At 40.9% G+C, this 25415-nt stretch overlaps 1 protein-coding gene and 1 non-coding gene across 2 annotated transcripts in view; both read right to left on the bottom strand.

Annotated features, from left to right (window-relative positions):
* Window positions 1-25415, bottom strand: part of cep104 (centrosomal protein 104) — a 226267-nt gene that overhangs the window by 52007 nt on the left and 148845 nt on the right. Inside the window, exon 15 of the mRNA XM_043675400.1 lies at window positions 13079-13146. Within this exon, the coding sequence (XP_043531335.1) occupies window positions 13079-13146 (68 nt within the window). The remainder of the gene's footprint in view (window positions 1-13078; window positions 13147-25415) is intronic.
* On the bottom strand, window positions 21330-21462 carry LOC122540497. Its single transcript, XR_006309327.1, has one exon. It is a non-coding gene; the product is annotated as a small nucleolar RNA U109 (small nucleolar RNA).

The following is a 25415-nucleotide window of genomic DNA, read 5'->3' as shown; positions in this document are numbered from 1 at the left end:
AGAGTAGGGCACCCCTAAATTGGGTGAGGGCATCAGTCAGTATGGGGATTGATGTAAGACAAAACTGAATGGAGAACATGTTCAGGACATCAGTAATTGGGGAAAAGGTGCTAAGCAACACTGAAATGGAGAATTGGTGTGGACCATCAATAAATGAGAGACCTGGTGCACAGTGGAGCTAAATTAGAGAATTGGTGCATGGCAACAGTAAATGGGAGAATTATAGTAGCGCACCCTTAAATGGTAGAATCAGGCTCGGACATCAGTAAATGGAAGAATTAGTACAGGGATATGAGTAAATGGGAGATTTGGTGGGAATCAATAAATGGGAGATTCGGTGCACAATGCAATTATATTGGAAAGCTGGCGTGAGTGCCAATACATTAGATAATTGGAGCACAGCATGTCTAAATTGGGGAATAGGGGCCAGGGAATCAATAAAAAGAGGAAATGTTGCAAGCATTGGTAAATTGGAGATTCGGTTCAGTGCATCACTAAATGAAAAACACATTCAGCAGGGCAGCCGTCCGTGGAAGAGGTGTATCGGGGAACAACTAAATGGAAGGAATTGATGCAGGGCAACAATAATTGAAGAATTCATGCAGGTGCCATTAAATTCTAAGTGGGAGGACTGGGGCAGGATAACATTCAATGGGTGAGTTGGTGAAATTTACGAATTAGTGCAGGATTGGTAAATGGGAGAATTGGTGCAGGGAAGTGGAGCACTAATTACAGCCTTAGAGATGTACAGCACGGAAACAGACCCTTCAGTCCAACTTGTCCACACCTAAATTTAAGAATTCTGTCAGCTCTACACTAAATTGGAGAATTATTAGAGGGAACTACTAAATGGAAAAATTGGGAAAGGGCTTATCTAAATGTGAGTCATTGCAGCAGATAATGGGTGAATTAGTGCAGTTCAGTGCTAAATGGGTGTGTTGCACGAAATGGGAGAATTGGGGCAGGGCATTACCTTTTCAGAGGTTTAGAGTAGCGCACCCCTAAATTGGGCAAGCGCATCAGTCAGTATGGTGATTGGTGTAAGGCAGCACTGAGTGGAGAATTGTTCAGGGCGTCAGTAATTGGGGGCAATCATGTGAAGCAACACTGAATTGGAGAATTGGTGTGGGGTATCTGTAAATGAAAGACCTGGTGCAGGGTGCTGATAACTTCGAGAATTGGAGCAAATGGGAGAACACGGGCAGTGATTCAGTAAATAGGGCAAATGTTGCAAAGGATTAATGGTCGAGATTCAATAAAGGGCTCCACGCAATGCGGGAGTTGGTGCAGTTCACCACGAAAGGGAAGGTATGTGTAGGATCGGTGATTTGGAGATGTGATGCAGGGATCGCAAGATGAGAGCATTCTGGCAGCGGTCTACTAAATGGGAGAATTGTTGCAGGGAAATACTGAATGGAAGAACTGGTGCACAGTGGAGCTAAATTAGGGAATGGGTGCATGGCACCAGGAAATGGGAGAATTAGAGCAGGGCACCCTCAAATGATTGTGTCGGCGAGGATATCAGTAAATGGACGAATTAGTACAGGGGTATGAGTAAATGGGAGATTCTGTGGGAATCAATAAATGGGAGATTCGGTGCACATTGCCATTACATTGGAAAATTGGTGTGAGTGTCAATGTATTAGAAAAATGGAGCAGAGCATGTCTAAATTGGGGAATGGGGGCCAGTAATCTATAGAAAGAAGAAATGTTGCAAGAATCGGTAAATTGAGATTCATTTCAGTGCATCACTAAATGAAAACAATTCAGTAGGGCACCAGAACGTGGTAGAAGTGTATCAGGGAACAATTAAATGGATGGGATTGATGCAGGGCATCAATAATTGGATGGGATTGATGCAGGTGCCTTTAAATTGTGCAGGATAATCCTCAATGGGAGAGTTGGTGCAGTTTCAGGATTTGTGCAGGATTGGTAAATGGGAGAAATGGTGCAGAGCAACGGAGTCATAAATAGAGTCATACAATCATAGAGATGTACAACATGGAAACAGACACTTCAGTCCAACTTGTCTCTGTCTCAATTTTTGCATTCTGGTAACACTCCGTGAAGTTGGAGAATCGTTCCCAGGAACTACCAAATCGAAGAATTGGGCAAGGGCTTATCAAAGTAGGAGAAATTGGAATGGGGCGTCCGATAACGGCAAATTGGTGCAGTTAGCACCAAATGGGAGAGTTCCAGTTGAGCAGTAAATGGGAGAATTAATACAGTGTAGGACTAAATGGGAAAATTGGGACAGGACAATACTTGATGCGGGAATGAGAGTAGGGCACCCCCTAAATTGGGTGAGGGCATCAGTCAGTATGGGGATTGGTGTAAGACAAAACTGAATGGAGAACTTGTTCCGGACGTCAGGAATTGGGGGAAATGGTGCTCACCAACACTGAATTGGAGAATCATTGCAAGGAACTACTAAATGTAAATAAATTGGGAAAGGGCTTATCGAAATGTGTGAGAATTTGCAACAGGACATCAGATAATGGGTGAATTAATGCAGTTCAGCACTAAATGGGTGAGTTATACTGTGTTGCACTAAATGGGAGAATTGGGGCAGAACGATACATTTTGGGAGATTAAGGTTAGGGCACCTCTAAATTGGGAGAGGGCATTAGTCAGTATTGGTTTGATGTCGGGCACCACTGGGTGGAGAACTTGTTCAGGACATCAGCAAGTGGGGAAATGGTGCGAAGCAACACTGAATTGGAGAATTGGTGTGGGGTATCAGTAAATGAAAGACCTGGTGCAGGGTGCTGATAACACCGAGAATTGGAGCAAATGGGAGGACACGGACAGTGAATCAGTAAATAGGACAAACGTTGCAAAGGATTAGTGTTCCAGATTCAATACAGTGTACCACGAAATGGGGGAGTTGGTGCAGTTTACCACGAAAGGGAAGATATGTGTCAGATCGGTAATTTGGAGATTTGATGCAGGGATTGCCAAGATCAGAGAATTCTGGCAGCGGTCTATTAAATGGGAGAATTGTTGCAGGGAAATACTGAATGGAAGAACTGGTGCACAGTGGAGCTAAATTACAGAATGGGTGCATGGCACCAGGAAATGGGAGAATTAGAGTAGCGTACCCTTCAATGATAGAATCAGCTAGGGCATCAGTAAGTGGAAGAATTAGGATAGGGGTATGAGTAACTGGGAGATTTGGTGGGAATCAATAAATGGGAGATTTGGTGCCATTACACTGGAAAACTGGTGTGAGTGTCAATAAATTAGAAAATTGAAGCAAAGCATGTCTAAATTGGGGAATAGGGGCCAGGGAATCAATAAAAAGAAATGTTGCAAGCATCGGTAAATTGGAGTTTCAGTTCAGTGCATCACTAAATGAAAACAGTTCAGCAGGGCACCCGTACGTGGAAGAAGGGTTCAGGGAACAATTAAATGAAGGAATTTATGCAGGGCATCAATAATTGGAGAATTCATGCAGGGGCCTTTTAATTGGGCAGAACAACAACAATAATAACAATGGGAGAGTTGGTGCTGTTTCAGAATTTGTGCAGGATTGGGAAATGGGAGAATTGTTTGGGAACAGTGGAGCCATAAGTAGAGTCATAGAGATGTACAACATGGAAACAGACACTTCAGTCCAACTTATTTATGTCTCAATTTTAGAATTCTGGCAGCACTCCACGAAAGGGGTGAATGGAAGAGTTGGGAAAGGGCTTATCGAAATAAGAGAATTTGGAAAAGGACATCTGATAGCTGGAGAACTGATGCAGTGAGCACCAAATGGGAAAATTAGGGCAGGAGAATACTTGATGCGGGAATGAGAGTAGGGCACCCCTAAATTGGGTGAGGGCATCAGCCACTATGAGGATTGGTGTAAGACAAAACTGAATGGAGAACGTGTTCAGGACGTCAGTAATTGGGGAAAAGGTGCTAAGTAACACTGAATTGGAGAATTGGTGCAGGCCATCAGCAAATGAGAGACCTGTTGCACAGTGGAGTTAATTAGAGAATTGGTGCATGGCAACAGTCAACGGGGGAATTAGTACAGGCATATGAATAAAATGGGAGATCTGCTGCACAGTGCCGTTACATTAGAAAACTTGTGTGAGTGCCAATCTATTGGAAAATTGGAGCAGAGCATGTCTAAATTGGGGAATAGGGGCCAGGGAATCAATAAAAAGATGAAATGTTGCAAGCATCGGTAAATTGGAGATTCACTTTAGTGCATCACTAAATGAAAAACACATTCAGCAGGGCATCCTACGTGGAAAAGGTGTATCGGGGAACAACTAACTGGAAGGAATTGAGGCAAACCAACATTAATTGGAGAATTCATGCAGGTGCCATTAAATTCTAAGTGGGAGGACTGGGGCAGGATAACCTCAATGGGTGAGTTGGAGAAATTCCCGAATTAGTGCAGGATTGGTAAATGGAGAATTGGTGCAGGGAAGCGGAGCACTAATTACAGCCTTAGAGATGTACAGCATGGAAACAGACCCTTCGATCCAACGTGTCCACACCTCAATTTAAGAATTCTGAATTTAGCTCTCCACTAAATTGGAGAATAATTGCAAGGAACTACTAAATGGAAAAATTGGGAAAGGGCTTATCTAAATGAGAGTCATTGCGACAGATAATGGGTAAATTAGTGCAGTTCAGTGCTAAATGGATGCGTTATGCTGTATTGCACGAAATAGGAGAATTGGGGCTGGACAATACCATTTCAGAGATTTAGAGTAGCGCACCCCTAAATTGGGCAAGAGCATCAGTCAGTTATGCGGATTGGTGTAAGGCAGCACTGAGTGGAGACCTTGTTCAGGACATCAGGACCTGGAGCTGCGTCACTGCTTCCCCGTGTATTATAGAAAATAAAGGAGCTGGAGCAGCGTCACTGCTTCCTCCTGAATTATAGAAAATAAAGGAGCTGGAGCAGTGTGTCCATTTCCTCTTGTATTATATAAAACAAAGGGGCTGGCGCAGATTCACTGCTTCCTCCAGTATTATAGAAAATAAAGGAGCTGGAGCAGTGTCACTGCTTCCTCCTGTATTATAGAAAATAAAGGAGCTGGAGCAGCGTCTCTGCTTCCTCCTGTATTATAGAAAATAAAGGAGCTGGAGCAGCGTCACTGCTTCCTCCTGTATTATAGAAAATAAAGGAGCTAGAGCAGCGTCACTGCTTCCTCCTGTATTATACAAAATAAAGGAGCTGGAGCAGCGTCACTGCTTCCCCCTATTTTAAAAGGCACGCAGGAACCGAGATTTGGATGTATATTTACACAAATCATGAGAAGTGGCAGAATGAATTAAGGAATCTTTAAATAAAACATCACATTCTTAACTTTGTTAGAGTCATATAGCAGGAAAACAGATACTTCGGTCCAACTAGTCCACACTGTTATTGTTCCCAAACCAAGCTGGTCCTATCGGCCTGTGCTTGGCCCTTACCTCTCCAAACACTGCTGATTCATTAACGTATCCAAATTTTAAAAAAAATATTGTAACTTGTACCCGGCACCTCATTCTCTGGTAGTTCATTTCACACACAAACTACTGTGTAAATAAAGTTGCCCCTCACGTCCTTTTTAAAATTTTCTCTTCTCACCTTAAAAATATGACCCTTAATTGACATGTTCAGCCTAAATTCCATGTGATCTAACTACTAATTAGTCTACCGTGCTGAACTTTGTCAAAGGCTTTACTAAATTCCAAGCAAACAATTTCTATTATTCTGCGCTCATCAATTTTTGGTTACTTTATTTAAAAAAAATCAACCACGTTTGTCAGACACTATTTTCTTTGCACAAAACCATGCCAACTATCCCTAATCAATCTTTGCCTCTCTAACTGGATGTAAATTCTATCTTTCAGAATCACCTTAAACTTACCCATTACCAATGTCAGACTCATGGGTTTCAGTTTCCTTACAAGCTTTCCTAACAATGCACAACATTAGGCACCTTCCAGTCGTTCAGCATTTCACCCGTGTTTATATAGATGACATAAATATTTCTGCTAGAGGCCCTGCAATTTCCTCTCTAACTTCCCACAACATCCTGGGATATACCTAATCATGTCCTAGAGATTTACCTACCTTTGTGTTTTCTAAGACCTCCAGCACTTCCTCCTCTGTAATGTTTTCAAAACATCAATATTTATTTCCCCGAGTTCTCTAGCCTCTATTTCTATCTCAAGAGTAAAAATTAACATAAAATATTCATTTAGTATCTCTCTCATCTCCTGAGGTTCAACACAAAGCCAACCTCGTTGATCTTTTAGTGGTCCTACTCTCTCGAACTGCTCTTTTGCTCTTAATGTATTTGTAGAATCTTTCTAGATTACCTTTAACGTTATCTGCCAAGGGTCTCATATCCTATCATTGCTTTCCTCATTTGCATCTTAAGAATACCCATACACACTTTATACTCTTCGAGAGACCAGTCGTTCCAAGTTGGCCAGATCGGATTTCTTTTTATTCTTGACGAGAACTTCACTATCTATATTCATCCATTGTTCCCTAACCTTACCAGCGATGCCTTTCACTCTAAGAGGAATATAATGCCTCTGAACTCTCATCATCACACTTTCGAAGGCCTCCTACGTAATAGAAGCAAAAGGAAAGAAAAGAATACGTTTTATTAAATTTTGGGCACCGGCTGGTGTGTGTTCAATTCTAGACATTGAACCTTAGGAATAATGCTCTTAAAGCATGCAGAAAAGATTTGTTTGCCAAGTGCAGGGAGTTAGGAGAGCAAGAAGGGGCCATGAAATGACCTTGGCAAATAGAGTTAAAGAGAATCCCAAGGTATTCTGTACATACATTAAAAGCAAGAGGCTAACTACTGAGAAAGTAAGACCACTCTAGGATAGGATGAGGACAAGATCTGAAAGAAGTACTTTGCACTGGTATTCACCCAGGAGAAGGACATGGAGGAGAGTGAGGTTAGTATTGAGCAAGCTAAAATGCAGGAGCATTTTGAGATCAAGAAAGAAGTGGTGTTGGGTCTCTTGAAAGCATTAATGTGGATAGATCCTGAAGGCCTGATGGGATCTACCCCAGGTTACTGAGAAAGACAAGAGAGGAGGTTGCTGGGGCCTTGACATCCTCGCTAGCCACTGGAGAGATCCCAGAGAACTGGCAAGTGTTAACACTGTTTCTCTGTTTAAGAAGGGAAATAGACATAATCCAGGAAACTTTAGACCATTGGTAGATGAGAAGCTATTGGAGAGAATTCTTATGGATAGGATTGATGCGCATTTGGAAAAGCATGGTCTAATTAGGGACAGTCAGCATTGCTATGTGTAGAGCAGGTCATGTCTTACTAACTTGATTGAATTTTGAGGCAGTGTCGAAGGTGATCCATGAAGGTGGAGCATTGGATATTATTTACATGGATTTTAATAAGGCTTTTGACAAGGTCCGGCACGGTCGGCTTGGATTCAGAATTGGTTTGCCCATAAAAGGCACAGTGCAGTGGTGGAAAGATATTTTTCTGACTGGAGGTCCATGACTAGTGGTATTCTTCAGGTAGCCGCACTGGGACCTCTGCTGTTTGTGGATCGTGTAGAAGGTTGTCAAAGGATACAGTCAGATATAGATCAGTTGCAGATATAGGTGGAGAAATGGCAGATGGAGTTCAACTTGGATAAGTGTGAGATGCTGCACAAGTAGATAGGGTGGTAAAGAAGGCATATGGCATGCTTGCCTTTATTGGTGGGGCACTGAGTACAAACGTCAGGATATCGTGTTGCAGCTTTATCAGACTTTGGTTAGGTCACACTTTGGATATTGCATTTAGTTCTGGTTCCCACATTATAGGAAGGATATGGAGGCTTCAGAGAAGGTACAGAAGAGATTTACCAGGATGCTGTCTGGATTAGAGGTTTTAAGCTATAAAGGAGAGGCTAGAAAAACTCAGGTTGTTCTCTCTGGAGCAGTGGAAGCTAATGGAAAAAATGATAGAAGTCTATAAAATTATGAGATGCACTGATAGTGTTGATGGTCAGAATCGTTTTCCCAGACCTGAAATGTCTAATACGACAGGGCATTCATTTAAAGTAAGAGGGGGAAAGTTCAAAGGAGATGTGAGGGGTAAGTTATTTTTTAAACCACAGAGTGTGGTAGCAATCTGAAACATGCTACCAGAGGTGATGACACAGACAGATACGATAGAGGCGTTTAAGGGTCTTTGCACAAATATGCAAAGAATGGTGGGATATAGACCAAGGCAGGCATAAGGGATTTGTTTAATTTGGCGTCATGTTCAGTACGACGTCATGGGTCAAAGGACCCATTCCTGTGCTGTACTGTTCAATGTTCTTAGTGTCTTGAAGGAGGAATGAGCCAGATGTAAGATATTCCAGAGCCTTTGGATCTGGATACCCAAAGGCACAGCCACTTGCAGTGGAACAATTAGAACTGGAGAGGCACAGGACTGCAGAATTTGAAGAGAACAAGTATCATGGGTGGTTGTGGGGTTTTCAGAGAATATACAAATAGAAAGTTTAAGGCTAGGAAAGGACTGATAATAATGAGAATTTAGAAACAATATTCACTTGAAGGGTATCCAATGCAAATCAATTAGCATAGGGTTGATAAAGGTCTGGAACTTGCTGCAAATTAAGATGTGCACAACTACATTTTGGACGATTTCATGTTTACAGAATGTGGGAGGCCAGTTAGGAATACACTGGAATATCATTCCTGAAGAAGGGCTTATGCCCGAAACCTTGATTCTCCTGTTCCCTGGATGCTGCCTGACCTGCTGCGTTTTTCCAGCAACACATTTTCAGCAATACACTGGAATAGTAAACTCTGAAGGAATGAGTGATGGTTTCAGCAGCAGGTGAGCTTAGAGAGGGGCTGTAAACAGTAATGATACAAAGATGGTAATAGATGGTCTTAGTTGTATGAGCATTAAGCGTAAACTCCAAGAATTCTCACAGCAGCAGATAATAGGTTAACAAAATTATGAGCTACTAGGATAACCAATCCTACAGCAAACGATCCTGCCAACTTATCTGGCTTTTACAATGAGTCTTTTATAACAGTTTGACATACCCATAATATTTCATTGGCAATGACGCACTTACATTATGGTCTTTTGAGAAATGATGCAATAAGGAATCATTTGACATGTTAATATTATACATCTTTAATATTGCAAAGGTAAATAAATACATAACATAGATACTCATATCACACCGGATTCTCTTAGGCAATAATATTCTGCTTATTCTACAAAAAAGAATGACCTTTGAATGCTACTTTTGTAATACCACGCCTAGAGAGAAATCTATTACAAATCAGGCCACTGCCAAGCAAAATTTCAAGCAGTTATTTGCTTGCTGCAGTACAGGTGCTTATTAACTTGCCAGAATTGGAATCTTAAAAATTCCTACTATGTGAGATTGTAAGTATGCAACAGGTATTGAACAGAGATTACCAAACTTCACGACACCATTACAGTGTGAGGAATTTCACTAAGATTCAACATCACAGTTTACAGTAGTTTATTCCAGTGAAAAAAAGAAATTTACTTGGCTACAATCCTTCCAGGCCTACACTGCATGTTATGCAAGCTGAGTGACTCAGGGACAACTAAATTGTGAAAATGAACCTTGAGTCATTTATGAGTGTCACTGAGACCCTTTAATTAGGATTATAATTTTAAAATTGTTGCCTAATTTGTAATATGGAACAGTTAAGCAAAGCTGAATTTTAGGGAGGTTCTTAAGTGGAAAACATTGAAATTTCAGTGAAAGAAACCTTGGTTGTGTAGGCAAGGCCATCATAGGTAGATCAAAGGGAGAGGCAAATTAATTTTGGGGTGGAGACTGAGTAAAGAGAATTCAGTGATGGGATGCAGGGTTGTTGGAGACTACAAATACAAAATGGTGAGGCGACTTGAAAGGATTGAAATCCATATAAGGATGGGATTTGGAGACTTAAGGACCGACTTGAAGGATGAATTATACTTGATGCAGAGTAGAATCAGATCAACAGGAGTTTGAATAAGTTGAAGAAATCGAGGTAATTTGACATAGGCAGTCTTTCTGATGGTCCACATCGCTCTCACTGTGGCAAAAGTTCAAGGTGGTGCAGGGATACAAGCAAGCGGCCTGCTTTGAACTGAATAATGTTAAACTTCTTGAGTATTGTTGGTGATGCATCTATCCCGCCAAATGGAGAGTGTTATAATCATACTCCTGACATGTGCCTTGTACATGGATAGGTAATGGGGAAGCAGGAAGAGTTATCACAAATTTCCTAGCCTCTGATTGCTCTTGCACCTGCATATTTATATGACTATTTCAGTTAAGTTTCTGGTCAAAGGTAACCCCAAGATGTTGCCAATGGAGTATCCAGCAATGGTAATGCCAATGAACAGCAGGGGCAATGCTTAGATTTTCTCTTGTTGAAGATGGCCACTTCCTGGCTTTTTTGCGGCGCTAATATTACTTGCCACTTTTCAGCCCAACCCTCTATATCATCTTGCATTTGAACACAGACTGCTTCAGTATCTGAGGTGTCATGAATGGTGCTAAACATTGCACAGTCAATGAATATCCAGACTTTTGACATTATGATGGAGGAAAGGTCATTGATAAAGCAGCCAAAGATAGTTGATCCTAGGATAATACCTAGAGGAACTCCTGCAAAGTTGTCCTTGAGCTGTGATGATTGACCTCTGACAGGCATAGCCAGCTTCCTTTCTATTAGATTTGGCTTTAACTAGCAAGAGGTTTCCCCCCAATTCTTAATGTAATAACTTAATTTAGCTTGGGCTTCTTGATCCAAATGTCATGTTGACGTCACCCCCACCTTTGTATTGAAACTTTTGTTCACGTTTGGAGCAAGGCTGCAATAAGGTCTGAAGCCAAGTGGGCTTATCAAATTACAACCTGAGCACTAGTAAGTGGGTTATTCCTGAGTTACTGTTGCTTAATAGCACTGCCAATAATCTCTTCCATCACTTTACTGATGATTGAGATTAGACTGACAGAGCAACGACTGTCAGAGTTAGATTTATCCTGCTTCTTGGGCACAGGATACATTTTGGCAATTTTCCACACCAGTGTTGTAGCTGTATTGGAACAAGCTTCACTTGAGGCACAGTTAGCCCTGAAACATAAATGTTCAGTACTAGCGCTGGAATATTGTCCGGGACCATAGCCTTACCTATACTCGGTGCCTTCAACATTTTAATGGTATCATTTGAGTGAATCGAATTGCTGAAAAACTGGTATTTGTGATTTTTAAGCAGTTGAAATGATCATCCACTCAGTACTTCTGGCTCAATATGAATGTAAACTCTGCAACTTTGACATTAGCAATGAAGTGCTGGGCTCCCCATCATTGAACAAGTGTTCAATTCTGAGCAGCATGGATTCATCAGCTGAAGGGAAGTAAGATGTGGTAATTAGCAGTGATTTCCTTGCTCATGTTTAACCAGATGCCATGAGATTTTGGGAATCCACAATATTGAGAACTCCTAGAGCAACTCCTTCAAGATTGTACATCAATACGCTGTCACCTCTGGTGCTTCTGGCCAGCCAGTGGGACAAGAGATAACCAGGGATTGTGATGCCTGTGCCTGAAACATTTTTAAACACGAACAGGATTATGTCAGGTTGTTGCTCAAGTAGTCTGTGACACAGCTCTCCCAATTTTGATAAAATACCTAGATGTTGACAAGGAGGAATTTGCAGAGTCAATATGGCTTGTTGCAATTTACTTTTCAGTTCTTAGATCAATGAGAGGTGGTCAAGCCAGTTTCAGTCTTTTCTTTAGACTTTGTAGCCGTTTGGTAAAACAAAGTGGCTCATCAGGCCAGTTAAAAGTTAACCACAATGCCATGCATGTGGAATAACGTGGAGGCCAGGCCAGGTAAGAATGGCAGATTTCCTTTCCTAATGAACATTAACTAACCAATGCGTTTACAGCAATTGGCAGTAATTACTGCCAACTTTTCAATTGAGATTTTGATTGAATTCAAATTTCATCACTGGACATGGCAGGATCCAATTTCATGGCCCCAAAACGTTAATAATTCTAGATTATATGTTTAGTGGCATTACCTTCCCTGGTTCATCAACTGCCATGACTCCCCTTTGTTCTGAGAACAAGTTGTACAAAATTAATTGGCGTGACTGACTTTAACCTTGGTAATTTTTCCTTCCTTGGTACTGTTCAAACAACTCAGTAACCAAGGGGCCCCTATAAGGCATGCAAATCACTTTCACAAGTACTGAGCCTTAGAACGCTCAAATACCATCAATTATTCAACCATTTCCTTTTCAGAAATATTTTAACTGGTACAACCAAGAGGAGGTCAACAAATTAATTCTTTAGAGCAACTAAATTATTCTTGAGTCAAAATTTTCATGTATCCAGTTACTTGCTAACTGTTGCAAACCAAATTAAAATGTTCATAATTTTCCAGTTGAATAAACGTAAAAAGCTTGTTAATTGAGCCAAAGAGATTTTGAAAAGAATTTTTGGATTCACTGCCTGGACAATATTCTAGTGGAATAGATCAATCCTGTAGATCTCCTCTATTCTTATGTCATAAATCACTGTACAATAATACAATAGACCAGATCACTCATCAAGTTTTCATACCACTAAAAACAAAATTAATAACCATCAGGGAGGTTTTATGTAAGCCAAGTGATTGATTCCACCAGGTTGTATCTGGGCAGCATAAATTAAAGTATACTCATTTCCTAAATGAAATCCCTAATCCATGCTGAATCAATTTATTCAGTTGTAATTACACAAGAAGAACTCCAAGTAGCTTACTATCGTCAAGCCAAGCCTGATCATCCTCACCAGTCAGGGGTCACTGCTGGAAATGGACATAGGCTACACAATATTGGATCAGCTGTAATGTACTCAAAGTCGATGAGCTGCCCACAACTGTCTGTAGAGCTAATTTTACGATAACAGCATATAGCAAGAAAATACAGAGAATATTGGAACAGATTTACAAAAAAAGGGGGATTACAAAGCATTTTCTCTTCTAATATATAAATTGGAAACCTTTGCACTTGAATGCTGAACAAGTGCTATGGCCTGACTGCATTTTCAAGTTCTTACCTCCTCCCCTGGCTGGAAGTTCTCATGGCACAGTGGACAGTGGTTAGCAACTTTCTCAGGCTTGGCAGCTGCAAAGAGAGTTACAGGAAAACATTAAACATTACATATCAACAATTTGAATTTTTAAAAATATTTTCTTTCAACTTTCAATATGAACGTATCCACCATACATTTATAATATACACGATGCCCATAGGTCTGTGCACTATATATCAAAATAATGTCATCTGTGGCCCTGACTTGATTAATCACACTGCTGATTAAAGCACTTATGGCCAATTTCCAAGTCGGATATCATTTGATATTGAAGAACCCAAATACTGAAATAGATTGCATGAGTTTTACTTATAAGAAAAATCTATGTTTCAAAAAAAAAGGTGCCCTTACCAACATCTCTTATTCACTATTCTTTGTGTATTGCTAAATTAACAGGGTATATCCAAGAATTGGATTTTGGGGTTTCATATTGGATTCTGTAGTCAATTAGTTAAACTGCCATTTTCATTATTTAAAATGACATTATTACTAATAAAGAGAACAATGCTTTAAATTGCTTCAGAAAATTGCTTGTATCATTTACTGGCAGTAGCTATTCTTGTACAAATTTGCCTCATTTGGTAAGACTGGTCATAGGAAAAGACACATTTTTACTTAGCAAATTTAGGATCTGCCACTGGCTTATAGCGAGGAGTGGTAAGATGACCCGCATATTATAGAATCCCTACAGTATGGAAACAGGCCTTTCCGCCCAAGTTCACACCAACTCTCCGACGAGCATCCCACCTAGACCCACTCCCTACCCTATCCCTGCAACCCTACATTTTCCATGGTAATCCATTTAACTTACACATTCCTGAACAATGTGGACAATTTAGTATGTTCAATCACCTCACCTGCAGATCTTTGGACTATGGGAGAAAACTGGTGCAACTGGAGGAATCCCAAGCAGACAAGGCGAGAATGTGCAAACTCCACTGAAACAGTTGCCCGAGACTGGAATTGAATCCAGGTCCCTGGCACTGTGAAGCAGCAGTGCTAATCACTGAGCCACCATGCCACCCTTTTTTGATGATACAATGATATCTCATAACTGTATCTGGTATATTGAACAAAGATAACACAACTAATTATAACTCCAGGAAATGTTAAGAGGGAGACAATAATTTCTTTTTTGAAAATGCATCTACCTAATGCACTACATTGCTACGTATTCTCATTTCTCGAAACTCATCGTGTGTGTAATGATGAATAAAGTTCGGGAACAGGAGGGCCTTACAGACAACTTTCTCAGTACACTATGGCTCTACATTCTAATGCTGCACTGGAAGGCTGCAGCTGAGAATTGGATATTGGCTTGTCTTAGGAAAGTGTGAATTTCTCCCCTTTGGCTGACAGGATAGAAAAGCACCATATTAGTTAAATGGAGAGACAATGGGGAACTCGGAAATTGGGTGTACTGGCACAAGTCACAAATGGTAGTATACAGGTACAGCAAATAATTAGGAAGACAAATGAAATATCATTGTTTATTGCAAAGGGAAGTGAAATATTAAAATAGTGGAGTTTTGTTACAGTTGCACACAGCAGGTGATCCTTCATCTCGAATACTATGTATAACTCTGGTCTCTTTGCTTAAAAAAAGTAAAGGCAGAGATAGTTCAGAGAATGTTAAAAATCACATGACACCAGGTTATAGCAAGTTTGTTTGGAAGTACAAATTTTCAGAGCGTTGCTCCTTCATCAGGTAGCTAGTCAAGTAGGATCATAGGACACAGAATTTATAGCAAAAGATCATAGTGTCATATATTAATGCAATATATTACACAAATCTAGACTGATGTTAAATCTGTCATCTTTTAGAATGGGCTGCATTAATATGTAATGCTTCTGTCAAATCACATTCCCGAGATAACTTAAGGTTCTTTTTAAAAAAGTGACATCTCAGTAAAAAAAATGCATTAATGGTGTGAGGTTAGGATCTGTATGTATTCTAATCTTTGGTTCTATTTCCAAAGTAAGAATTTATAACATGTCACATGGATTATAACAAATATTGATTGCTTACAGATTGTATGCTTTTTGAACAAAATAGATTGTATCTGCAAATACAAATTCACCCCACAGACTTATATGCATATGTGCATGCATGTAAGGTACGGAGAGAGTGGGAGTATGAGAGAGAGAGTGTGATGGAGTATATGCCTAAAAGAGTGTGTGCATTGGTGTGAGTGTTTGTGTGTGCGCGCGTACGCCTGAGAGAGTGCGTGTGTATGAGAGACGGACTGTGTGACTGCATGAGTATGTATGTGAGTGTATGTGTGAGAGTGTATAGAGTAGTGGGGTCACCTGTAATGTGACATGAACCCAAGGTCCCAGCTGAGGCCATCCTCATTGGTACCAAACTTGGCTTTCAGCCTCTGCTCGGTCACTCTGCATCGTTGCATATCCAGAAGTCCACCTTGGAGGTCAGTCACCCGAAGATTTGAGGCTGAATGTCCCTGACTGTTGAAGTGGTCCCCGACTGGGAGGGAACATTCCGGTCTGGCACAGCAATTTATAAATTCCTATTTTGGAAATAGAACCAGTCTGACTCAAGACAGGAATACATACAGACTCTAACCTCACACCTTTAATGCATTGTCTGAGCTGAGATGTGATATCACTTTTTAAAAATAAAACCTTAAGTTATCTTGGGAATGTGACTTGAAAGTAGTTCTGGAATTTACATATTAATGAATCAAAACCTGCAGCCCATTCTAAAAGATGAAAGACTTAACACAGGTTTGTTTAATATATTGCATCAGTGTATGACACTATGACCTTTTGCTATAAATTCTGTCCAACTGTGCTAGATACTTGACAAAGGAGCAGCGCTGCGAAATCTTGTACTTCCAAATAAACCTGTTGAACTATAACCTGATGTCATGTGATTTTCAACTTGTCCACCCCCATCTAACACTGGTACCGCCACATCAAGTTCAGAAAATGTTCACTTGGCTGATACCTGGGATGGTTATTTTACGAGGGACGACTAGACAGGATGGGCCTCTTCTCATTTGAGTTTAGAAGGTGACTTTAATTGAGACATACAAGATTCTGAGGGATGGTTCGTTTGTTGGAGAGACAACAACAATGGAGCACAGCTTAAAAAAAATCAAGGATTTCTTATTTAACAGTGTAATAAGGAGGAATCTTTTCTCAGAGAATTGAGAGCCTTCTTTAGAGAATGGCAGAGAGAGTAATTGACTATTTCAAGGCATAAGTGGTTAGATTCTCGACTAACAATGGTATCAGGGCACACAGGAACATGGAGTTGAAGCCATGCAAGAAAAAGTAGGAAATTATGAGTATGTGCCTGACAAGAGCAGGATTGAATAGAGTTTACGTGCTCTTGCTAGATGGCTAAACCAATTGGCCATCATTTCCACTCAGGTTTTCAACCCTTGGAATTAAGGGAAGTAGAATGGAGGGCAGTATGGGATCAACCTAAATCAGCATGCATAATGACAGAAATGCCTTGGTGAATAGAGGACCAAAGAACAGCGAGTTTGTACTTTGAAAATGCACAGAGTCAGATAGTCATATACTTGCAAGTGAATTGGAAGGCAGTGAAAGTTAATGAGGCCACTTCTAGAATACTATGTACAATTTTGAGCGCCCTTCTATAGAAAGGATGATGTTAAACCTGAGAGGGTACAGAAAGGATTTACAAGAATGTTGCTGGGACTGGAAGGTTTGAGTTATAGGAAGAGGGTGCACAGGCTGAGGCTTTTTTTCCAAGGAGAGTCAGAGACTGAGTGGTTAGAGGCTTATAAAATTATGAGAGGCATGGATCAGGTGAACAGCCAAGGTCTTTTCCCCAGGTTGGGACAGTCCAAAAAAAACAGAGAGCATAGGTTTAGGGTGAGAGGGGAAAGATTTAAAAAGGTCCCGAGGGGTAACGTTTTCATGGTACGTTTATGGAATGAGCTGCTAGGGAAAATGGTGGAGGTGGGTACAAATCCAACATTTAAAAGGCATCTGGATGGGTATATGAATAGGTAAGGTTAAGAATGATAAGGGCCAAATGCTGGCAAATGGGACTACGTCAGATTGCGACGTCTGGTCAGCACAGATGAGGTGGACCAAAGAATCTATTTTTCTGTTCCATACCTCTGGAATCCAGATGCACAGACTAAAGCTTTGGTGACACCAACTATGTGAGGGTCAGTTTAGGTAAACTGGAGCTATATTGGTTCAGAAGAATGAGATGATGTAATTAAAACCACTAAAATGTTGTGGTAAAAGAAATAAGGGCAGGACTTATACAATTCAAAGTAGGGCCTTGGGTAGTATTGTAGAACAGAGAGACCTAGGGGTTCAGATAGCTAATTCTTTGAAGGTTGCTTCAGATGTAGACAGGGTGGTTAAGAAGGCATTTCGCACATGTGCCTTTATTGCTCAAAGCATTGAATATAGGATTTGGGTCATTATGTTGAGGTGGTACAGCATGTTAGTGAGGCCTCTTCTGGAGTATTGTGTTCAGTTCTGGTTGCTCTGTTATTGGAAGGATATCATTAAACTGGAGAGGATTCAGAAAAGATTTATCAGGATGTTGCTGGGAATGGAGAGTTTGAGTTATAAGGTGAGGCTGGACAGGATGGGACTTTTGTCACTGGAGTGTAGGAGGTTGAAGGGTAACCTTATCGAGGTTTATAAAATCATGAGGGAAATTACTAGGGTGAATGGCAGGTTCTTTCCCCTAGAGTGGGGGATTTCAAGTCTTGGGATATATTTTTAAGGTTAAAGGAGAAAGAATATAAAAAGACATGAGGGGTAACTTTTTTGTTAAGCACAGCATGGTTTGTGTGTGGAATGAACTTCCAGAGGAAGTGCTGGATGTAGGTAAACTTGGAACATTTAAAAGCATTTAGAGAAGTACATGAATAAGAAATATTTGGAGGGATATGGCCAAGCCCAGGCAGGTGGGATTAGTTTAATTTGGGATTATGGTTAGCAAGGATTAGCTGCACAGAGGGATCTGTTTATGTGCTATATGACTCGTAAAATTCAAGCTGTGATGAGATGGATGCTGAATAAGTGATTCTGCAGGCCCATAACATAGAACAGCCATTCTCAGTAGGCCCTGGCACATTTGAAGTGGGGCCACAGACTGAAAACTGCGAGAAGGGAGCCACAAGGGTTCATAGAGGCCCTGGTAACCAAACTGATGAAATACCCAAGCAACAAGCTTCATTGGAGTCAGTAGTCCTATTTATAATATCTTTCCAACACACTGTTTGAATTTGGCGGACCTGGGAAATGGATTGCTTAAGCTCCTCCCATACAGCCTCACTTCAGAGTCAGTCGCGAATCAGACTGCACCAGGTCAACGTATTCAGACAAAGTTCTCACCATACCTCATTATCCGAAGATCAGCGTGTTTTGCTAGCCATTTTTTTCCTAGTTCGTTTGTTCATTATTTTCCTTGTAAGAAGTGCTTTACGATTATTTTTATTATTTTCAGAAATAATTCTATCCATGATTTGCTTGGTGAAAAAATATTATCAGTGGAATACTTATCGTATGGGTTTCATCGCATTCTGCAAAACTCATCTTTGCCCATGTGTTTGAACTGCATGATTACATTGTCAAATGAAAGCATGAGGCCAAGCAAATTGAAAAAAAAAATTGAATACCTCGCATCCGGATAAGAAAGATAAACCCTTAGATTTCTTCAAAAACTTTCCAGATCATTTTGAGAGAAAGCCAATGCTGAAACAAATGCTTACTCAAACATCACAGAAAGAGTCTTACTGCATCATACAAAATTAGTAAACTGATTGCTAAAACTGGAAATGCTCACAACATTAGTAAGTGATTTATTCTGACTTCAGTGTCCATAATAATATCTGATGTTATGAATTTGAGTGCCAAAGAAGCAATTCAGGCAATTATTTTAAGTAATACTACTGTTGCCAGAAGAATCGATGAGAGGGCACAGAACATTGAAGAGCGATTGGTCAGTTCATTACAATCCAAGATATTCACTTGACAATTAGACAAAACTACTTTACAAAATAAAGATGCTCTTCACATGGCTTATGAGAGATTCTGGAATAAAAACCAACTAATGGAAGAGATGTTGTTTGCCAGGAGGATTAAAACGAATATAAGGGGACTGTCTATCTGTCTATTTTTGAAGAAGTCACAAGTTACTTAAGTGAGAACAGTATTCCAATGGAGAATATGATTGCTTGTGCAACTGATGTTGCTGCTTCTATGGTTGGTCGATACAGAGGATTCATTGCCCACCTAAAAAGAGTTATACCTTCTGTCTTTACTATTCATTGTGTCATTCACAGGGAGCACTTAGCAGCTAAACATTTAGGAGGACATTTCAATCTTTCACTTTCAGTTGTCATAAAGGTTGTAAACGTCATCAAATCCCATGCCCATTTGAGGCAGAATTCAAGAGAGGTTGATGGATCTTCAGAGTGATATAACTGCACGTCGTCAGTTCAGTCAGTTACAAAATGATTTTTGGATCAAGAGTGATCTGCCGAATAAATTTACAACACATTGAAAAAGCCCAAATATTTTTTAATTGCCTTTCCCTCAACATATTTGGTTGAGAGCGGATTCTGCAAGGTAGTTTCTTTGTCAAAATCCAGGAACAGAATTGATATTGCAACCACCAAGAGGTGATCTCCGATTGTCATTGTCTAATTTGGAGCCCAATATCATGCAACTTGCAGAAAAGTATCAAGCTCAAGGATCGCATTAGGCTGACAGATGTTTAATTTCATACAGACTTTCTAAAAAATTTTGTCCAGTACGTCATAACGTTCAAGTTTTCTTGGTGTTCAATATTAAATGATTTTCTGTCCACCTGTTTGTGTTGTATCCCTGCTTGAAAGGGGCTCCCTGGAATCTGAGAAGAGCTCATGGGGGGGCCGTGACCAAAGAACGGTTGAGAATCTCTGATCTAAAACATGGGGTCACAACCTTCGTATTAGTACACAAAGGTTTGTAACATTAGACATACATGCAAATACCCTATTTAATATTATATAACACATAGACTCAGAGTGCAGAAAAGGCCATTCAGCCCATCAAGTCTGCTCAAACAATTACTACTAAAGGTGTGCAAATCCCAATTTCCTGTATTCGTCCCGTATCCTTGAACGTTATGATATTTCAAGTGCTCATCCAAATATTTTTTAAAAGGTTGTAAGGTTTCTATTCCAGATTCTCACCACCCATCTGAGTGAAAAAGTTTTTTTTCTCAAAGACCCTCTGAATCTCCTATCCCTTATCCTAAAACTATGCCCCCTTGTGACTGACCCCTCAACCAAGGGAAACAGCTGCTCCCAATCCTCCTGTCTATAACCTCTCAATCTTATACACCTCAATTATGTCCTCCATCAGCTTTCTCTGCTCTAAAGAAAACAATCCAAGCCTATCTAGTCTCTCCTTACAACTCAATTGCTCCATCCCAGGCAACATCCCGGTGAATCTCCTCTGTACCCTTTCGAACGCTATCACACCCTTCCTGTAGTAAGGTGTCATGACCTGCACACTGTACTCCAGCTGTGACCTAACCAAAACTCTATCCAACTCCATCATTACCTCCTTATTCTTCACTCTACACCACAGCTATTGAAATCAATTGTCCCATATGATTTTTTGACAATCCTATTCACGTGCTTTGCTGACTTTAGGGATCTATGGATAATTACCCCAAGATCCCTCTATTCCTCTGAGCTACCCAGTGTCCTGACATTCAAAAAGTACTCCCACATCTCATTTCTTCTTCAAAAGCTCATCACCTTGTACTTATCAGACTTAAATAGCATCTGCCACTGCTCTGCTCATCTAACAAACCCATCTACATTTTCCTAAAACCTACTAAAGCTGTCACAGTGAACATAACAAAAAGATTAAAACTTGTGCTACTCCAATCTTTACAGGTCACTGAAACTTCAATGAGGAAATTTTGTTTGTTTTCACATACCTAATAGATCTGATTACAAGTCATCCTGCTGTAACGCGCATTTCATTAATGCAAATTCACTATAACATGATTGACGAACCGGGGACACTGTTTCTAAAGTGCGAACTTTTAAAGCATGTAATGGTTATAACACAATTCCAGCCTCATTACATTGTGCTGCAATAACGTGATTTGCTTATATCATGGGATTGCATGAGAACGGAACTACCGCGTTATAGCAGAACCGACTGTATTTATATTGTATGTTTTAGTCAATGGTGTCAGAGACTGATACTACCATTCAGTCTGTCCTGAAAGACTGATGGCCCTGTTATCTCCAGTATTCCTCTAGCACATTATCACATCAAACACCAAATGGGCACAGGTGTCTGAATTTTCCCAAATGATAATCATGCATTATATTTATTTGTCTACATCAATATACAGTGCATACAGAATTCTATCCTTTAACTGGGCTACAAGGTATTGAGGAAAGATAAATGCAAGGTGCTGCACTTTGGGAAAGCAAATCTTCGCAGGACTTGTACACTTAATGGTAAGGTCCTAGAGAGTGTTGCTGAACAAAGAGACCTTGCAGTGCAGGTTCATAGCTTCTTGAAAGTGGAGTCGCAGGTAGATAGGATAGTGAAGAAGGCATTTGGTATGCTTTCCTTTATTGGTCAGAGTACTGAGTACAGGAGTTGGGAGGTCATGTTGCGGCTGTACAAGACATTTGTTAGGCCACTGTTAGAATATTGCGTGCAATTCTGGGGTCTCCTTCCTATCGGAAAGATGGTGTGAAACTTGAAAGGGTTCAGAAAAGATTTACAAGAATGTTGCCAGGGTTGGAGGATCTGAGCTATAGGGAGAGGCTGAACAGGCTGGGGCTGTTTTCCCTGGAGCGTCGGAGGCTGAGGGGTGACCTTATAGAGGTTTACAAAATTATGAGGGGCATGGATAGAATAAATAGACAAAGTCTTTTTCCTGGGGTCAGGGAGTCCAGAACTAGAGGGCATAGGTTTAAGGTGAGAGGGGAAAGATACAAAAGGGGCAATCTTTTCATGCAGGGGGTGGTACGTGTATGCAATGAGCTGCCAGAGGATGTGGTGGAGGCTGGTACAATTGCAACATTCAAGAGGCATTTGGATGGGTATATGAATAGGAAGGGTTTGGAGGGATATGGACCGGGTGCTAGCAGGTGGGATTAGATTGGGTTGGGATATCAGGTCAGTATGGATGGGTTGGACTGAAGGGTCAGTTTCCATGCTGTACATCTCTCTGACTCTAAAAAGGAAAAAACAATGAGCAGGGTAACAAGACTGATCAAAGATAAGGATTGTGACAGCTCTGGAAAGGAATTACTTTCTTGATGGTTCAAACAAAATTGATTTGACGAGCAGTAAGAGATACAATTGAAGAGCTAATGTTGTTGGGTATATACTACAGACTTCCAAGTCATGGGAAGAAGATTTGAGAAGCAAATTTCAGAAAGATACAAGAACTAGTCATTATTGCAGAACCTGAACATTTCTGGTAAAAAAAAGATATTTTGTTGAAGATTTCCATCTTGCACTCATCATGACGACTTGCAAAAATGACCAAAGTACAGGGTGACCAACATTTATATTGTGTGAGGACAGCTGATTGATTGGCAAGTGAAGTGTAATTGGTAGGGTTACTGCCATGTGGAGTAATTCAGTTAAGAAGACTGACAGTTAAATGCCAAGCATTTTCAAGTTTGAAATTATTCAGATTTGCCTTGATTGTTAACAGCACTGCCCTGAAAATGAACCAGAGAATGACAATCATCTCTTTTGAGGAATGGAGACAGATGCACATTCTGTCTATCTGCAAAGAGGACCCTCTGTATTAATGTATGTTCCTTCCAGCACTGGAAGAATGCCACACACTGAACCTGACTGACAATGCTAAATTGGTCATTAGCATAATTCTTCACATGGGATTATGTGGCAGAAATTGCCCAACTGCAGAAGGTATCTCAAGTTGGACACTGTATTGTGAACTTTGCAAAGTCTGATGCATCATATCAAACAGCATATCACTTTGGCTGTTCACAGTAGGCAAGATGATGATGATACTCAGTCAGCCTGTGCTTGCAAAACCTACAACCGTCCTGAGTGAGCAAAAAGATTTTCTTGCAAATTGTCCTGATGAGTGAGAGATAATTTTTTTTAACGAAACATCTCCTTTAGCAATATTCAAAATACAAAAACTGCAGAGCAATGATTAGATGGGATTCAATTAACCGAATACACTGTAGGGACATAATTTTAAGGATAAAGATAGGTAGAAAATGGAGAAATATCTAAACAAAAAAGTAATGGCAGAATGTTACAATGTATTTGCAGTATCTGATTATGGGGAATGAAGTGGGGGAACTGAAATACATTTGAACATATGAAAGGATGTACACATAAAAACAGAGCTGAGTCTCCTCTATTTTAATGATAATGATTAAAATTAAAAAGAAAAAGGATGCTCAAAAAGACATTAGAGAACCAAATTAAATATGGGGAGAAGAAAAAAAAAACTGCAAGAGACACTGTTTAAAATAAAAATGGAGAAGGTATTTACAGAGGAACCTCGATTATCCGAACGAGATGGGCAGGCACTACTTCATTTGGATAACTGATTATTCAGTTATTTGATTAAATGCCATTCATATGGGGCTCAGAGTTTTCTGTTAAGTCTGCTCCCCGTTCAGGAGACGAGGCAGCAGCACACCACGCGCAAGCCCCGGTCCCTAACCCCATCCAACCCCGTCCTCCAACCCCATCCAACCTTGTGCCCCCTTAACCCCGTCCAACACCGCCTCCCTTCATCTCCCACACTCCCCGCCCTCCAACACAACCTGCCGCCTACTTCCACTCCTGCCCCCTCCCATCCCCACAACCCTGCCCAACACCATACCCCCTACCCCAACCCCATCCCTGCAAAATACCACTGCCTCACCCCACCCTACCCCCACACCCGTCCAATACCGCGCCCCCGCCCCCTCCCAAGGCCGCCAGAATGGACACCAACAACAAAACTGCGGCTGCTGCCGCCTTTTGTGAGGAGAGTCTCCAAATAGCACACACACCCACGGCCACACACACAACTTTTTGACAGGTTCCACCTTTGCCCTGTACAGGACAATGTCGAACAGATTACCTGGGGGAAGGGGGTTATAGGGTACATGCCAGTGTAGAACTCCAGGGCAAGTGTGGGGGGAAAAGAGGGAGGGTGGGAGATCAGTCATTTGGAGATGGTGCCTGGGCTCCCATTAGTCCAGGACTGTTCTCAACAGCATTTCAGTAAAGTGAGTTCACTTTTAATCACTGGAAACAAAAAACGTGATCAGTGTTGGGAACACTTCTTTAATGTAATGTTTCTATCGGGACCTCGAGATCTCCTTCGGATAATCCAATATTTCGATAATTGATAGTCGGATAATTGAGATTCCTCTGTAATAGGCTGGTAGTTCTCAAAAGTAAACAAAGTTACCGAGTCTACGCAGGATGCCTACTCAATTGATGATGTAATTAAGGGTATAAATAGCAGTGAGTCTGGCCACAATCTACTAACCCTGGAGGTGGTGCCAAAGGACTTAAAGTCTGCAAAATCAAGAAAAACAATAAACTGAGCAAATACATCTAGTGAGTTTATCAATTTGTGTTTTGGATCATTATCTCCAAATGATATCCAACCAGCTCACTAGATATATTTGCTGCATTTGTCACTTGGAAAAACATCGGTTTATAAATTACTGCTGGACACGTTGCAGTTGATTAACTGGACTAAATTTGTTCATGAAGCAACAGAGAAGATGAACATCGATCTAACGAAGGAGCAGCGCTCCAAAAGTTTGTACTTCCCAATAAATCTGTGGGACAATAACCTGGTGATGAAGGCATACTGTTCTTCAGGATGCGTTTGACAAAGCAGTCACTTACCTCGACGCCAACGGTCTTCTCATAGCAGAGAGCGGCGCGAGCTAGGCGGAAGTGAGGTTGGAGCGCAGAGCTGGTCAGGAAGGTAAGTGACTGATATTGGGTGTGTTCTAGACCACAGGCCCTATATAGTAGGGCCTCCCTCCCATCCTCCTCCTCTAACCTAATTTTAAAGTCCACAGGTAAGCTACTCAGTGTTCTTGTTTTCAGAGACGAGGTGTAGACTAATGGCAGCGCAGGCAGTGGAATGTTCCTCCCGCAGGATGTTCGAGGTAGGGGTGACCACCGATACTCCTGCCGACTTCATCTGCAGGAAATGCAGTCAGATCCTGCTCCTCACAGAACGAGTTAAGGAACTGGAGCTGCAGTTGGATGAACTGAGGATTATTCGAGAGGCTGAGAAGGTGAT

This window comes from Chiloscyllium plagiosum, chromosome 34, assembly GCF_004010195.1.
Source record: "Chiloscyllium plagiosum isolate BGI_BamShark_2017 chromosome 34, ASM401019v2, whole genome shotgun sequence".
Classification (NCBI taxonomy): Eukaryota; Metazoa; Chordata; class Chondrichthyes; order Orectolobiformes; family Hemiscylliidae; genus Chiloscyllium; species Chiloscyllium plagiosum.
The sequence above is the reverse complement of the archived record's forward strand: the minus strand, read 5'-3'. Positions and strand labels throughout refer to the sequence as shown.